General features: G+C 40.1%; 1 protein-coding gene, 1 long non-coding RNA gene and 1 other non-coding gene across 5 annotated transcripts in view; 2 read left to right on the plus strand and 1 right to left on the minus strand.

Annotated features, from left to right (window-relative positions):
* Cyyr1 (cysteine and tyrosine rich 1) overlaps window positions 1–9,054 on the minus strand; it is a 106,518-nt gene extending 97,464 nt beyond the window's left edge. For 2 of the 3 annotated variants that reach the window (XM_087576467.1, XM_087576468.1), the window contains exons 1-2: window positions 8,684–9,054; window positions 3,590–3,692 (exon numbers count right to left, since the gene is read on the minus strand). In XM_087576467.1, the coding sequence (XP_087432593.1) occupies window positions 3,590–3,692; window positions 8,684–8,756 (176 nt within the window). In that variant the 5' untranslated portion in view covers window positions 8,757–9,054. 3 annotated transcript variants of the gene reach the window in all.
* The window catches only part of LOC148002488 (uncharacterized), a 144,058-nt gene that overhangs the window by 54,042 nt on the left and 75,069 nt on the right, over window positions 1–14,947 (plus strand). The window contains exon 3 of the long non-coding RNA XR_015633222.1: window positions 9,323–9,428. This is a non-coding gene — a long non-coding RNA (uncharacterized LOC148002488). The remainder of the gene's footprint in view (window positions 1–9,322; window positions 9,429–14,947) is intronic.
* Window positions 14,579–14,685, plus strand: LOC120095815 (U6 spliceosomal RNA). Its single transcript, XR_015633828.1, has one exon. It is a non-coding gene; the product is annotated as a U6 spliceosomal RNA (small nuclear RNA).

The raw sequence follows: 14,947 nt of genomic DNA on the forward strand, positions 1-14,947 counted from the left end.
TTGTTTGTTGTTTGTTTGTTCCAGTGGATAACAATCTGTAGTGACTCTGTATCATCCTGGGCTCTTTCAGACTCTACCAGTTCTAAAGAATCCTCTACAAATGGCAGCTTCTTGCTAGATTCACTTCTGGGGAGTGTCGGTCAGGTTCTATCAACAACAGGGTTGCAAACCGTTCTTTACACATCCCTCAGGGTGTCCCACCTTCTCTGTGAAAGAGTTGCTAAGCAATGGGTGTGACTCAATCTGGTGGGAAATTCCTTATTTCTCAAATTCTCACTTTTTTTTTTTTTTTTTAGCATAGAGGTTTCTGGTTTCTAAGTTGAAGCCATTGCTCATATTACAAAAAAAAATCTCTTAAATATAAAACTAACCATCATGTCCTGTATCCTATCCAAAGTGCTCCACACACAATGCCCTGTGTCCTTTCTGATCCTCTAACTATGGAAAACTTGTAATCTCCCTTTGGGGGCGTCCCTCTTTCTAGGTTCTTGGTGCTGCTAAGGTTGTGTGTACCCTACATAAAGTCACATGTCTACTTTTTCCATGGGAAATGGAATTGTTTCATTTTAACTCAGAGACACACAGTCAGTAAGAGTCTATTAATACCAATCCACCTTTTATCCGAACCCACGTTTTTTGTATCTCCAAATCCAAATTTAATTTCCCTTCCGGCTACTTTGAACAAGGCGGGTTTTGCCAAAAGATCATTTCCTCGCTTCTATCTCTGGCTGTGTGTGCAGGAGTCTCTCTGTCTCGAAGGAATTTCCTTTCCTTCACTGTTCATTTGTGTAAACATGTACCCTTCCTTCAAGACTCTTATCTAATGCCACTCGTGAAGCCTTCTCTAAACATCTCATTGTAAACACACCTTTAAGTCTCTCTGTCTTTGTCCGTCTCTGTCTGTGTGTGTCTCTCTCTCAGACACACACACACACACACACACACACACACACACACACACGTTAAGTTTTAAAACTAGCAGCACATCCCTCCTCAGCTTTAATTGCCACCGTGGTAGAGGAAGGCCCCATACTCCTCACTTAAGCATTTTATAGACATTACAGAATGGCCCAACTATCTTCTGAGTGCTCCCTCATTTTTTTAAAGTTCATTTTAAACTAAGTGTTGGCATTTTTATTTTGGAAACTAAGCCATGAGATAAAACCAATTTATAAAATTATTCAAGACTAAATTTTATTATCTCCAATGCATTTCTTTCTTCCTTCCTTCCTTCCTTTCTTCCTTTCTTTCTTTCTTTCTTTCTTTCTTTCTTTCTTTCTTTCTCTCTTTTTTGCTACTTTCCTGATAACAACCAAAAAAACCTTTAAATTTCTGTTGAGATGATTCAAATTACTTAACAGAATGTGCCGAGAAGTTTGAGAAAGGAAGTATAGATTTTGAATTCCAAACTGGCAGTATTAGGAAACATGTGCATAACAGAACTCATGTGCTCATGTGATCGTTCTCAGACCTGGTCACCCCTCCCCCCATTGCACTTACTACAATATAACAGGGGGGAAAAAAAGGCTTGGGTGGAGTTGAAAACTCCTTTCAAATGTTAAACAATCACTGGAAATCCTGAAAATGTATCCTCCTCCATCCAGTGGGAAAAACACTTTAAAGTTTTTTTTTTTTCCTTAAGAATTGTTTAGCAAGAGCTTTGCTCAGAAGTTTCTATTTTTGACAGAAAGTTCAGTTTTAACTGTCTGAAATATAATGCCATCTGTGTTTACATTTCCCTTGCAAAACACAATTCCTTTTTCCCCTATATGCACAAGTGCATGGTTCCAGTAACCCCGATTAATGTGTTGGAAAGGTGTAAATCTCTCTTTTGAATCTAAGGCACAGAAAGCATATTTTCAAATTAAAAATTTTAAGATATGCTAGTTAATAGTTATGGCCACGATATTTACTTCCCACTGAGACAGGGTAGGAAGTTAATCAACTGGACACAATACATACTGAAATTTAATGAGCGCCACTAAATTTAGTGACATCCAGGGCACGGGACTAAAGAATTCCAGACTTGCTCATTCAGATCCATGACTGTTTCCACTCCCACATATACTCAAACAGTAGCACATGACATCAGAAAGCATTAACAATGTAAATTATTAATCAGAAGCTTTTAATTATCTCATATTCTGTGCAACTATCTATAATCATAAAAGTCATTATAGATATTTTATATTCCTATAAAATTAATTCCTTGGCAATTAATTGCTTTGCCACTGATTCCTCCATAAGGGAAAATTTACTTAGTTTATATTTCATTGAATGGTTAATCTCCATTTCAAATTAATAAATCTTTCATTTCTAAAATTTCATCCTGGCATTTCTTTCTAACAGTCTTTAAGGGTATCCCAAACCAGATTTTGGAGGAATGAGGTCTAGAGTCAAACAGATCTGTATTTGTGGATTCTTGAAAGTTTTTGTTGTGATAGATTCCCCTTTTAGATTTCCCTTTAGAGCGACAGAGCATCTTGTGGCCAGGATCCTCAATGGACTTGTTTCTGGAGCAGCTGGACCAGGAGGCAGAAGTTGAGCTGAGCTTCCTGGGTTGGAAGAGTTTCCACTCATCCATGTGCATAGGGAGAAGGAAAGCAGAAGAGAGCCTGGTTGGACCTCTGTTCATAGCCAAGAGCCACAGCTCTGACTGAAGTGTGACCTTTTCCACCAGCTCTTGCTTTTCACTTCTCCAATCTATGGGCAGAGGAGCTGGGCGCTCACACTTACATGGATTTAGCAGAACTACAAAAATAATTTTCGAGGCTTTCAACCCGAAGGTGGGCAACCACCACCATTGTCCTTTGGTCAGAAGCAGCAATAAAGTACATTCTTAATCCAATACAGGGACCTACTTAACACAGTCTGCATTTCTGTGTGTGGGGTGTGATTATATATTACTTGTGCCTACCTTTACTTAGGTTCTAAATTTATTTCCAAGTTGTCCTATATGCGTTATATAAACAACTGAGATTTCATATTACTATTGTTTTCTTTATTTATAACTTCTCATTTTCCTGAATGACTGATGTATTAGACAATTTGGGGCCTGGTTGGTAAATACGCTGACCGTAATTTAACAACAAATGTCAGTTTGTACATCCCTCCGTACAGGAGACAAAAGGATATCATGAAAGAGTTTACCAATAATAAGACTACTTAACACATTACTATAATACATACAAAAACCAATGGAAGCATCCTTTTAAAACTCCCTTCTAATGAAGGTATTTTTTTAAAAATTTACAAGTAATATTATATCAAGTAATATTATATCAAGTAATGTTATATGCATGGTACTGATGACTGTTTAAATCTCTAGTAAAAATTTTAAATCAATAACCAATCTTTTGATGTGTGTGTGTGTGTGTGTGTGTGTGTGTGTGTGTGTGGTGTTGTGTGTGTGTGCGGTGCATGCATGTGTGATGAAATTTCATGCAGTTTCCAAACTGGATGAGAAATAATTACGTTACTCAGGCTGCCTTTAAACTCTTAGCAATCCCCTGCCCTCATAACTTAGTGCTTCTTAGAAGAGTGACCGAAGCAAAGGAAGATGAACACTGTCGAGCTGGACCCCACTCACGAGAGGATGCTCCCAATGTAGGCGTAGTAGGAGCAGCAGTGCGGTGTGCTTCCATTGCAGCAGTAGGCTCGGCAGTCTTTGCCACACTGAGCACGGCAATCCTCTACAAAAGTGCAAACGAGAGCGGTTGAGCTTGTGAAATCACAAGTCAAGGAAAAATTATTCTGTTCACGTCTGAATCAGCCAACCGGTTTTGAGCACGTAGGTGTTCATTTTCACACGCTAAATTCCAAAACCTAAGAGTCTAAACTGGCCCTTCTCCCCAGGCAGACTCTAAGCTGGTAGACATAAAGCCATTCTTCCTAAGGCTCCTGCTCGGAACATTATTACTGCAATTGCAAAGCCGGCTTTGGGTGAACCAGATTATGACGGAAGGAATGTATCAACTCATCAGTCGCTAAAGTTGCTAGTGGAGTTTTTATAATAACTTATATATAGCAAAATTTCCTGAGTTTTGGAGTATCGATTCTCTACGAAGTTCAACTAATGACAAATATTATTGACATGGGTAATGCCAACAGTGATCATTGAAAACTAATAGGTGTATTTGCAAGGGTAATTTAGTAATGCTTTTTCTTACGTTATTTATACCTCCATAATTAGACTTCCTAAACATACCATTACATAAATGAGTCTACATACTGTTGATCTACTAGGCTTGGACGTCAACAAGCTGGTTAGAGAAGATGTCTATATAAATAACTTGTGAATTGACGGTTTTCTTGATACCAGATTTTAGAATCAATAATAAAATAGCACAGCGTGAAGCAGGAGATTTCCGATTAAAAGGACATGTTGGACCTAATATGACTATGTTGCTTTTCCCCTGTGTGCTTTTCAACAAGAGAATTTATACAAAAATATTTAATTAGAATCCCACTGACCTTAAACAACTCTTTGTCCAACTAATGATTTACTTTACAGTATACGGTTATCACTGAGCTCTAAGGAGCAGAATAAAATTATATTGCGTATGTTTCAGGTATACATTTTTAAAGCATTATAGTCCCACAGTTTACATTCTATACTCAAGAATTTCAAAATGAGCCACTTCAGCTCCTTAAAGTAATGTGGGTTGTACGCTATAAATTATATGAAGTTTTCATTCTATCAAAGCTAAAGAATTGAAACTACAAGGTATTATATTTATGGACACATGCTATTTTGTTGCTTTCTCTAAACAAGGAAAACTTAGGAAGCTTTTAAACCAGGTCTTCCTAAGACACCCTCCAAATAGAGCCGAGGCCGTCTGACTTTTTTAATTAATGTGGTTTTCGTGGAACAAGTGAGAAAGGTCATATTTTCTTACTCTTCCCCTTATTGCTGTATCACAGAAAAACAAAATGAACTTTAAAAGTTTCCACTTGACTGGAGAGGGAAATTATTTCTGTTACTCTACTTAAATCCACGGGAGGAACGCAATCAATCGTATGGCTCCGAGAAAGAAGCTAGAACACCAGCAACAGTATGTTCAGGAAAATACATCACTCTTTATCTGGTTGGAATAGCTCAGGCTGGACTGGCTACCTGAAAGCTGAAGATGACCTTTAACCCCAGACCTCTTGACTTTACCCTCTACACACTGGGATTCGAGTTCTATGCCGCCTTCTCCCAGCTAGGGCATCATAATTCTTTAGGCTTCCTATCCTACCGTGTTCTTAGTGAATTTCTCCAGCTTGATTTTGTTGTTGTTGTTCTTTGACTGATTGAGGTATTCAGACGAGTCAGCTCTCTGCAGAGCTTAGCAGGGACGTGCCACGGTTTTGTTCTTCATAGCAACCGAGATCATGAAGTAAAGACCCCATTACTCCTGGTGCTGACCAGGAGCCCTGACTTCCAATTAAGCTTCCCAGGAATTGAATGATTCAACTGCCCCATTGCACTCCTTACCATTACTTCTGACATGCGGACACAGTGTTATCAAAACACTGCAAGCCAGCTTTACAGGAAACCAAGCCCCAAGTTTTCTAGCCACGAAGCTAGATAATTCCTGAAGCAAGCATTCATGTCACACACAGTTCACTGTTTTTATGGTGGTTTCTAGCACTGTTGTCTGCTTCCCAGAATTAAACTATGGAAAAGGGTGAATTTGGTAGCTTGACGAGTGTCCTCACAATCACAGCTCTTCCTTCAGTCAGACCCAGGAACTAATAGTGCTCTCAGAGTCATTTTTCTCATATTAAGAGAGTAATATGGTGGAGATCGCAGTGCACACTGTACCAGGCCTGTTTCTCCTTTGTGAAAGAACGCAACAGTCTACTTGCCCTCAGCAAATAAAGAACAAAAAAAAATCACTCCTAATATCTAATTTAATATCCCAGAAAGTGAGTTCAAACTGTCTTCAAGGACTTTTCAATGAAAGATGTGATTTGGATGGTTTCCCCAGCACATCTGCCCACCACACCTTCAGGAATGTGTAGCACAGGAGAGCGCTATCTGGCTTGAATCCCTCGATTAGAAATGGCTTCTGCCAGCTATAGCTGAGGCTGAGAGGAAGGAAAAGGAGGGGTAGAAAGGCACAGGCTGAGGCCCGGAAGGAAAAACCTTGATAGGATCCTGTCTTTGTAGCCTGCAGTGGGACTTGTACAATAGTGTAAACACTTCATTTGTATCTTTTTCCAAAAGTTACTCAAAAAAATTAAAAAAAAAAAACCAACGAATTAAGCACAGAAGAAATTATTACTTGCTTAACTTTGCTTAACCAAACAGAACAGGAATGTATTTCATTTGTTTTGTGTAATGTAACTAGGCCATGGGGTTTTAGGGGTTTTCTGTGTTGTGAAATCACTTATTAGAATTCACTTATTAGAGTGTTCAGACATTTAGCCACAACACATTGGTCTAGTTTTGTGTCTTAGTTCCAACTAAACTGAGCTCCCCACTGTGGGATTACCATGCAGCCTAGGTTAATACTATATCCTAATGTTTTCTTGGGCGAGGGCTTTCCTAGTCTCTAAACATCTTGTTCTTGCTTGCTTTCCTTCTTCAGATTTAGCAAGCTATAATCTGATTTTGAGTGAGCTCTTCTGTGGTCTAAGAAGAGACCCTCTGTGGCCTTCTTCTGGGCTCTTGCCTGCCTGTGAGGTTCTTTTGGTAAACCAAAGAGACTTACACTCGAAATACCAATATGGGCCCCTTCTTTGATAACACAGTACAAGATTGTACCTATCCCATGACACATGCTTTCCCACGTCAAACTGATCTATAAGCTCACCTTACCACCCACCGAAAGCTCAGAGCATGACCTCTGCTCTAGCATCAAATAAATGTGGCAACAGCCTCCGAAATAGGAGGTTTGGAAATTTTCACCACAGAACTCATCAGCTTAACAATTCTCACCCAAGCCAGCAAGCCACCCTAGTGCTGGCTTACAACTCTTTTTGTAGAGGATTAGATAGAAGCCAGAGAAAGTGAAAACTACCTATAAAACCACCTCATTAGCCGCTGCCCACTGATGAGTTTCCCTGAACACTGTAGGAGCTATGCATGTGGACCGGAGAGTGGGGAAAGGACAAGAGCAAGAGACAGAAAACAAAGAAGCTGAGGTCCTGAGTCAAGGCAACAGCATTCCTCCCAGCATCCTTTGCTTCTTGCTATGCTCTTGTGTTTGTGTTACGTTGACAAGCTGAAGAGCTGGGGAGAATCATCATCGTTTTTAAGAAACTAGGAGGGAGATGTTGATGTAAAATGACCAGGAGGACCATTGATACTTAGTGTCTCAGACAGAAACACTGTACACAATCTAAAGAGCAGAAAGGCTACAGTCCCTAGAACAGGAATTATCTTCAACAAGTAAGACGGACTCTTTCTGCTTTTCTCAATTTTTATATTTGAAAGTTGGCATTTCCCCTATACTATCTTTAATATGATAACTTCAAGAGCAATTTGCTTTCTAAAATATGCTTTCTTTTGAGACAGGGTCTCCTATTTGGGAGGGGGGTATCTTAAACTAACCATACAGCTGACTATCACCTGAACTTCTGACTTTCCTGCCTCTGCCTCCCCAGTGCTGGGCTTACAGTCGTGGGCCTCCACAGCCAGTTAATGCGGTACAGGGGGCATTGAACCCAAGCCTGTTTATGTTAGGAAAGTACTTGACTAACTGGGCTCAACCCCAGACCCTGGTTTGCATCTTAATAGATTAAATTTTTTGGACTAGCAAAGAACTCCTTTCTGGCAGACCATGGCCAGGAGGAATTTGATTATTTTGATGCGATGATGAAATTCAGTTCTCTTTCGGTAATGAAGGGGGCTGAAGAACATCTTCCTTTCGGTTGGAGGGTTTTGTCAAGTATGGAGAACTGAACTGCAGGTGCCTAGGTTAGCCTGTGATCCATTGTCTTAGAAAGTTAGAAACGCATGATGCTTTAAGCGCGCACTGCCGGCGAACACGAAGATTCGAGGAACGCACGTGTAATTAAATTTATACTTGACTTAGCAGTGAAAGGCCATCTAAGGCTCCCTGTCAAGCTCAGAACAAGGAAAGCACTCTGCTTCATTAATTATCAGCAGTTGCCACTACGAATAATTATATAGGAAGGAAACGAGGGGCCTTTCACAAACAGGTGCTTAATCACATTTAAAAAAGAATTTCATATTTGCCTGGTGAAATCCTATTTCGCCCAGACCATATAGCTCAGAGCATACGGTTGTTCAACCAATTTTGTGGAGCTTCAGAAAAAATATACGGGGACATGTCTAAAGTAACTGACTTCTAAAAGAGGGGAAACTGGATTATTCCAGACGTGAGCAGCCTGAGATAAAATGCAAAAGTCACTAAAGCGTTTAGTTTGGAAAAACTTCACCTTTCAAGTTTCAAGTATTTTAAAGAGTCGCTGGTGGCCGGTCCTCGACCTGGGTGTGACTTTACACTAGTCAGACTAAAATCCCCTTAAATGAGAACTTTTGAGATGCTTTACAAAAAAAAAAAAAAAAAAAAAAGCAAAACAACAAATTGGTAATGTTAAAGGGGAGATGTGGTTCTAGCATGCAGGTCTGGTATTGCCTCCTAGGGGACTCGCCACCCTGCTACATTCCTGCCTTGGCCCCACGTCCCTGGCTGGACCCTCTGTCCCAGTCCGTGCTACCACTCACCTGCATAAACAAAGAGCAGGACCACCTTCCAAAGCAAGACCCCTAGACGCCGGGGCAGCCTCAGCGCATCCATCCAAGCCGGTGGCCCCAAGCTGCTCTGTAAGACAGACCGGTAGACCTGGCCGAGATTGAAGTGAAGGGACAGCCGGGAACTCCAGCAGCAATGCGGAGGATACAGGGCGGTCAGGAGAACAGGGATGTGCTCCCGAGAGCAGGGTCCAGAGCGGCCCTGGCCATGACCCCAGCCCTGGCGAATCCAGCCGGCTGCGGGGCAGCTGAGCTCCGGTGTTCCTTGCCTGGGTGAGCTGCGGCAGGGGCTTTATGTCCCGCCCAAAGGTGCTGTGCTCTGGCAAGCAAAAGGCAGCCTCTCTGGCGTCCTTGGCCACCCAGGCTCACGTTTCATCTGCGAGGGTGGCACCAAAGTGGGTTGGGGGTGGGGAGGTGACGGACTCCTCCCCACTTTGCTGACTTTTCCCCTATAGAATGGCAGGGTGCTTGGATCCAGCAGGAAAGAACTTCTGAATTGTTTGGCTTTTGCTACAGTTTAGCCAACCCTCCCCCACCATCTCCCTGGTCTACTGTTCTCTCTGGGTCACAACACTCCCCATCCCATTTTATTAATGTTTTTCTTTTTTGAAGGAATGGAGACTTTAGCTTCCTATCTAAACCAATGGGAGTTTTCAGATTTAAAAGGCACGAAGAATGCGAAACTACACAAACTATACGGAATCTCGACTGAAAGCCGGTAAAATGTCTGTTTATCAAACACTTGAAGCATTTCAAACAAATTCGGGGAAAACAAGATGAAACAAGAGGTGTCTGGCCACCATTGCTGCTCTGGAGTTACTGTCCTATGCAATTAGTTAAGAGAAAGAAAAAATATAGTTGAATCTAAAACATTAGCAAGTAACTTGTCCACGTGTATGGAAAAATCAATCAAAGCAAAAACTCTTTTCTAAAAAAAAAAAAAAATCAATGCTTCTGTTTGTGAGTGGAAGTGCTCAGTTTTATGCAGAACTGAAAACCGAGAAAAATACAGGAAATAGTTCTCTTCACTAAGAAAAGTCAGTAAAATGTGTTTTCCTCAATCATTCTGCAAATTTGAGGCTAAGATAGATGTCACTACAACTGCCAACCTGAAGCTCTTCAGGTAAATTGGCTTCTAAGGTTCACACAGAAAGTGAGTATGTAAGGACAGGAAATCAGATAACAGAAATGTGGAGATTTTGACAGTCAACTCACTACGTTTTAAAAGATTAAATTGATTGGAAGACATTACCTGTAAGTATAAAACCAAGTAACTAAAATACTGCTTTTAGGAAGCAGGGCACCCTTTAAAAGCTAAATGTATCTGCACCTTATTTAGTCTATCTTCTTTGAAGACTGTTTCCCTGTGTACGAGGCTGAGAATATACAGCACCCTAACTGTATTTAACGCCTGAGAAAGAGTCTGCTGCTCCAAGCGAAGCCTGATCAATTCCACTTTCACTCCAGCCAAACACGGTGAAGTTTTAGGGACACCCTTCAAATCTATCCTAATCTAGAAAAATATTTTCACGCATTTTATTTAAGGCAGGAATGTTATGGGCACATGTGGAGGCCCAAAGATAGCTTACTTTTCTTCTACTGTGTGGATCTCAGAACAAAGCCAGCCGGTCTGGGTGTTTAGCAAGCACTCTGTGTGCTGAGTCACCTGTTCTGCTTGTAGGCTGTATTTCTATCTGACTTTAGACCCTTATCGTCTTCATTAGAAGTAGGTTCCCTGCCCAGAAATACCTGTCCCTCTAATACTACAGAATTTCCTTTTCCCTGCTGGCAGATATAACACCTGCAATTCTATGATTATTGTCCCATAGTTAAAAGGTGGTGCTGAGGCTGAGTTTGCATCTGAATTATCTGAAGGCTGTTAGACTAGAGGTCAGCAGATCCGGAGCGCCCGCCCCCCCCCCCCCCTCCAGGATCAGAAGCACCAGAGGCAGACCTGAGAATCTGCATTTCCAACACATTCCTTACTAGGCATCCAGCTGTGATAGCACTACAGTGAAAGACAAAACTCAGAACAATCTGGCCTAGGCACAATTCTCCCTGCATCTAGCTACTCCTGAGATGAACAACCCTGTGTTTATCAAGAATAATATTTTTAACTGATCCACAATAATTACACACATGTATGAGGTATAGTGTTTTTGTCCTATTGGGACGTTTAACCTCCCGATCCTTTTAAGCATTTATCAGTTTTGTGGTAAGATATATTATTTGCTAGCTGTTTTTGGCTCTATAGGATTGTCAACTATGGATGTCTCCCTACTTACTGTTCAGTAGAACTCAAGAGCTTATTCCTGATCCCTAACTGGTCGATCTATTCTTCCGGCCTATCCTCTCCAGGGCCTGGTAACCACTGTTCTATTCTCTGCAGCCATGTGATAAGTTGTTTTAACTTCCCACGTGAGTAAGGAGAATGTTTTCTTAGTCAATGTGGCTTATTTCACTTAGCATAATACTCTCCAGTCCCACTCATTTTACTGTGACTGATAGAATTTCTAGTATTCAGTGGAGTATCTATACTACACTTTCCTTACCCATTTGTCTACCAATTGACCTGTTGGTGACTGTGAATTATGCTTCAGTAAATACTGGAGTGTTAAAGTCAGAAAAACACGAGCATGTCACAAAGCATATGTAAAGATCAGAGGACAACCTTCAGGAGTTGGTTCTCTGGATCAAACTCAGGTTGTTAGAGTTAGTAGAAATTGCTTTTACCAACTGAACCACCTTGCCAGCCCACAATTTACTTTTAAGAGGTAAAATTGATTGTTTATGTTGTATTCTCAGGCTTTGATCCTTAGCAGAATATAGAAACTGTATTAATCCTTTAGTCTTTTGTTTTTTTAAATCAGATTATCAAAGTCGTCAGTAACAAATGTTTTAAAAACCCCACATGATAAAATGTATCAAAAGTAATATGTTTAAAGATTGTTTAATTCATTATTTGGTAAGGTACAGGAAGTAAAATTAACATGTAACAAGCTATAGTATTGCAGCCTAGAAATCATTAGTACTTAACAAGATACTTTATACCCTTTTAACTGGTAAACAGTTTTATAAGATGACCTGAAATCGAATGACCAAGATTATTGTCCATTTGAAGATTGGATGCAACAATTTTAGTATAAGTGGAATGTCCACATCTTAGGGTTTCTAGTGCTGAGATAAAACACCATGACCAAAAGTGACTTAATGGCAAAAAGATTATTTCTACTTACAAGTCCGTATCCCAGCCTGCCATGAGAGGTTTTCAGGAAAGGAATTCAAGAAGGCAAGAACTAAGCAGAGAACATGCAGGAGAACTGCTTACTGGCTTACTCAGCCTACTTTCCATAGAGCCCAGGACCACCTGTGCAGGGCTGGCACCACCCAGAGCAAACTGAACTCTCCCACATCAGTCATCAATGAAAAGCACTATAGCCTTTCTCATTGGCCATTCTAATGGCTGTATCTTCGCAGTTGAGATTCCTAATTCCAATATGATTCTAGCTTATGAGTAGTTTGCCTAAAACTAGCCACTAATCAATGGTGTCTTGTCTCAGTTTGCAGCCCAGACCATGACACCAAAATGGAATGCCTCTGTGTATTTAAAAAAAAAAGCAGTTTTACTCTGCAATGATAATCACATATATAAATATTGCCAGGAGTGAAAGAGAGAACCTCTTCAATTAATTAGAACAAGTTTCTCAGTCTGCTTTGCAAAATAGTACATTCATTAAAAAATTGAAAGGAAAATTGTCATTCAATCTTCCATAGTACTCATTCCTCATTCTTGTTTCTGTCACATATATGGTGACATCAGCCAGAAAAGTAAATAGTGTATCTTCACAATATGGTCCTGTCGTCTGTGCTTTTTGAATGCTAACACCCACCCTTTACCATTCAGAAATAATATTATTGTAAATAAAGAAATATCCAATAAAATTAAAAGGAAATAATATTATTTTATTCATTCACTCTGTGTATATACGTTTTCTGTGTGAATATATGTGTATAAGTATGCCATTGATAGAATCATGATCTCATCTTCTTTTATAGTTAACATTGCATCATGAGTGTGGTGCTAAGTAAGAATGGCCCCCATCGGCTCACATATCTGAATGCTATGCCCCCTGTGTCATCAAGGAATGGCACAGGAGGCATAGCATTGTTGGAAGAGGCGTGGCATTGCTAGAGGAAATATGTCATTTGGGGTGGGCTTTGGGGTTTTACATGCTCAAGCCAGGCCCAGTGTCTCTTCCTGCTGCCTGCTGGTCCAGAGGTAGGACTCTCAGCTACTTCTCCAGTTACATGTTTGCTGCATGCCATCATGCTTCCTACTACCATGATACTGGCCACAACATCTGAATGTAAGCAAGCCCTGGAGTTGCTGTGGTCATGGCGCCATTTCACAACAACAGAACGTTACTAGGACAGTGAGGCTTTCCCGAGTTGAAATGGTGTTCATGCTCATTAGTTTCTGTAGCTTCGCTGTACCAGGGAGGTTGCATACTTTAGCTATGGCAGTAGTCTTCCCGTATGCCAGATTTTATTCTCGGTCAGTTCTAAACAGCTTAGTGTGTTAGTTGCCCAGATTTTTTCAAAATGGAAATATATCCAATATCTCTGCTAACTGACTCTCTTTTCTGTAGTCTTTTTGGAGTTGGAATAGAATTCTGATTCTCCATGAGACTTGGCATCATGAATAACTTGAGCTGCATCTGACTTTCTGCCTTCTTTGCTGACCAGACATGACAACATAAGCCTCCTTGAAGTTTCCCGGGAGAGCTGTCACTTCCTGGCTGCATGTTGTTCCGACTTTTAAGACCTGTCCTTCCCGTCCACGTCCGTCTTACAGATCCTTCCTGAACTATGATTTTCCTCAGAGCTCTTTTCTTTGCTAACCTTCCGTTATTCTTGACCAAACTTCTTACTGGTTTAAAATAATGAAAATTCTAATACCTATTAATTTTTGAGAACTGATCTGTAAAATGCTGCCCAGTCATACTATGTGAGCCACATATGTGATTAAACTTTTTCATAGCTACATTTTAAAAGTAAAATAAATGAGGCAAAATAAAGTTAATGATGATCTTTTGCTTAACTAAATCAATCCCAAACATCATTTTAACTTGTAAGTAATATAATCATTTATGACATATTTTACAATGTTCTTTAGTATGGTGTCTTCGGAATGCATTATATCTATAACTAATCTCAGTTTTTGTTTTAAATATTCATCAGAGGTCTCCAATCAATATTTATACTACCTGTGCAATAGTGAAAATGGAGTTAGATACTAAATTTTATTTTAATATATTTAACATTTTCTAGTAACTAAATGAATTAATTTTAGGTTAAAACTTAATTAAGAAGACATAAATTAAACAATATTATTCACTAGTTACACTAGCTTGTTTTATGTATGCTATAGACCTGTTCATGCTTGTTTTTATCAGAACTTCGGAACATGGTTTCACTCATTGGGATGTGCAGCAAGTTTAGGGTTTTTTTTTAAATGGTATTATAACTCACATAGAAAAGTTAAACCAAGAGGTCTAAAACATATTTGCTTCACTGTCTGGGCAAAATCAGTTTCAATCTTACCCTCTTGGGAGGAAGAGGTACGATTCGTCTCTTTGCCACAACTTTGGCTACTGCCAAGATGCTTCCCTGATGTCTTCCAGGGATTTCTCTAGAAGATAAACTTAAAATGGTATATCGATGATGAGAAAAATAGAGTGACCTTGAGTGCACAGCCAGGGGTGCTTTGGTTGGCAATCTCTGGAACTATGTCATTCAGGGAAATTGCTTACCCACACTCTTTAAGGGAAGCTGATATGAGCACAGGCACATGAAAGGACACACATTGTGCTCGCTTCAGCAGCACATATCCTAAAATTGGAATGATACAGAGAAGATTAGCATGGCCCCTGCACAAGGATGACAGGCGAGTTCATGAGAAAAAGGACACACATGGGGAACTACAAGCAGACATTATGATAACAAACTTATTTTTTCTCTCATAGCTTTGTTGGTCAGATTAAGCAAAACATCAGATTTGAATTCATATTTAAGATTGCCAAACAGCTTTTTAGCATTGCTTTATGGTGCTTCCTATGAAATGTCCAGCACAGTCCCAGACGTTTGAATGCTTGTTATCTAGTTAGTGTCTTCATTTGCAGAGACTGAGGTAATGTGACCTTACTGGAGGAAGTGTGTCACTGGAGGTTGGCCTTC

This window comes from Rattus norvegicus, chromosome 11, assembly GCF_021556685.1.
Source record: "Rattus norvegicus strain SHRSP/BbbUtx chromosome 11, alternate assembly SHRSP_T2T, whole genome shotgun sequence".
NCBI lineage: Eukaryota > Metazoa > Chordata > Mammalia > Rodentia > Muridae > Rattus > Rattus norvegicus.